Source organism: Berghia stephanieae, chromosome 5 (genome assembly GCF_034508935.2).
Source record: "Berghia stephanieae isolate SIO BIC M18660-M18661 chromosome 5, UCSD_Bste_1.3, whole genome shotgun sequence".
Classification (NCBI taxonomy): Eukaryota; Metazoa; Mollusca; class Gastropoda; order Nudibranchia; family Aeolidiidae; genus Berghia; species Berghia stephanieae.
Window position 1 is genome coordinate 35,154,505 of NC_088364.1, and position 2,500 is coordinate 35,157,004.

At 34.4% G+C, this 2,500-nt stretch overlaps 1 protein-coding gene across 1 annotated transcript in view; it reads left to right on the forward strand.

Moving 5' to 3' along the window:
* LOC144974132 (neprilysin-2-like) overlaps positions 1 to 2,500 on the forward strand; it is a 215,422-nt gene that overhangs the window by 211,340 nt on the left and 1,582 nt on the right. Inside the window, exon 14 of the mRNA XM_078917034.1 lies at positions 1,491 to 1,576. Within this exon, the coding sequence (XP_078773160.1) occupies positions 1,491 to 1,576 (86 nt within the window). The remainder of the gene's footprint in view (positions 1 to 1,490; positions 1,577 to 2,500) is intronic.

Genomic DNA, 2,500 nt, shown 5'->3' on the forward strand with positions numbered 1-2,500 from the left:
ACATCCAGTTACATTTCTGTCAAAATGCGAGTGTGCTACATACACGATTTCTTACATGCTGAGGAAAATTATGATGAAAATAATGATTTTGTTGACATAATTAATGTTTTTTAATGGCAACAAGAGTTAAGAAGATCATCGCCATTTTACTCTCTGCAAAAATAATGAATATTAATTTTTTTTTATTTGTTTGGTTTCTCAATTCATATTGAGAAATTTTAACAGTCTAACATTTAAGACTTTGTTGGGTTTTTTTATTTGTGTTTTGAATTTTAAAGGAATTCGATGAAGAGTCTGAGAGAAACAAGCCGACAAAGAGCGGCGGGTTTTGTTTTGTTTGTTTTTGTTTTTTTTTTTTTTGTTTGTTTTTTTTGTTGTTGTTGTTTTTTGTTTTTTGTTTTTTTGTGACCACCTGATATATTAAAGAGCATTTAGTTATTTCAAGGACATAATGGCATACTGGGAACGGAGGCTGCCCAGTTTGTCACAGGCCCAGTTTGTCACAGGCCCAGTTTGTCACAGGCTCCATATTATCCTTAGACGATTTCTTTGCCTTCCTTTGTCAGACTGTAAATCTGATGAACAAAATGATGTGCAACTACTTAAGTTTTACGTTGTCCTGCATATAAGAAATTAAGACACCAGTTTATTTGTTTAACTCGAGAATATTTCTGTATGCCTACATTCATTTCAGCCCTTCAATTTACTCTTCTCATAACTTCAAGTTGCAATGAACAGGTTTTTCAGATAAACTGTGTTGATCTGTATACAAAAATTTAGAAGAAATATAATTATGTCTTAAAAGAAGACTGGTGAATAAGGTCGCTTTGCTGTATCATTTTAGCATTTGAGTGTAGATGACAGTTATAATTACAACACTTTAACACTGTAGTTGTAGAAGCTTATGTTTTTTTTTTTCATTCTGGTAATGTATATATATATATATATATATATATATATATATATATATATATATATATATATATATATATATATATATATATATATATATATATATTTATATATAAAACGCAACTTCCGAGAACAGCAAGACTAAAATTATGAATTAGTTTCAACAGCAATTAAGAATAAAGGACGACTTAAATGAAGCGATGGTGAACGAATAATTTGAGGTAGAGAAAAGATTTCGGTGAGACAGAGGGAAATAGAAGATACACAAAACGGAATGATTGTTGCTATAGTTACGGTGATGATGATGATGATGATGATGTTGATGATGATGATGATGATGATGATGATGATGATGATGATGATGATGATGATGAGGATGAGGATGACGACGACGACAGATTTGGTGATGGTGGACCTGATGTGTGTGTGTGTGTTCGTGTGTGTGTGTGTTGTGTGTGTGTTTGTGTGTTAATGTGTTGGATGAAAAAATATAATTTAAAATGAACATTTCTAGATAACGACATTATACACACAATTTCACAGTTAGAATGAAATCATTTCCAATGTTTTGTCCCCAGACAATGTGTGAAAAGGTCAACACAAGAGGTATCCTCCAACATTATGTCAGCAATGGCTTGAATCCTGATATCCCTAGTCATCAAAGGTACTCTCTCTTTCTCTCTCTCTCTCTCTCTCTCTCTCTCTCTCTCTCTCTCTCTCTCTCTCTCTCTCTCTCTCTCTCTCTTGATCTATCTATCTATCTATCTATCTATCTATCTATCTATCTATCTCTCTCTCTCTATCTATCTATCTATCTCTCTCTCTCTATTTATCTATCTATCTATCTATCTATCTCTCTTTCTCTCTCTCTCTTTCTTTCTTTCTCTCTTTCTCTTTCTCTCCCTCTTTCTCTTTCTCTTTCTCTCTCTCTCTCTCTCTCTCTCTCTCTCTCTCTCTCTCTCTCTCTCTCTCTCGATTTGTTACTCTCTACCTTTTTTACTCTCTCATTTTCTCTCTCTTTCTGTCTTCCATTCTTTCTATCTCTCTCCTTTTCTCTCGCTCTCTTTCTGTTATACACACATACAAACACACACACACACTCACACACACAAACACACACACACATATATATATACACACCCACGCAACCCTTTAGAGATCTCCGCCTTTCATCACTCTATCGTTTACTACCTCCCTTTTCTCTCCGTTTTTCTCTCCAGTTCTATCTATTTTACACACACATTCACACACCCACACACACACGCATACACACACACGCTCTCTCTTTCTCTCTCTCTCTCTCTCTATCTCTCTCTCTCTTTCTTTCTCTCTCTCTCTCTCTCTCTCTCTCTCTCTTCTTTTTATTTTCTCACTCTCTTTGTTTCGTTTTCTCGCTGTCTTTCTCTGTCTCTGCAGCCGTATCCATTTAGCCCGTTGTCGACATCCTATTAATAAAAATCATATCTTTTTATTCTCTAGATTATAAATAATCCGTTCCCCTTACATATTTTCTCGTCAACAAGACATCTATATTACTTAGTCTCTGTTTGGCGTTATTGAATCAAATTGCACTGTATTACTCTATTGG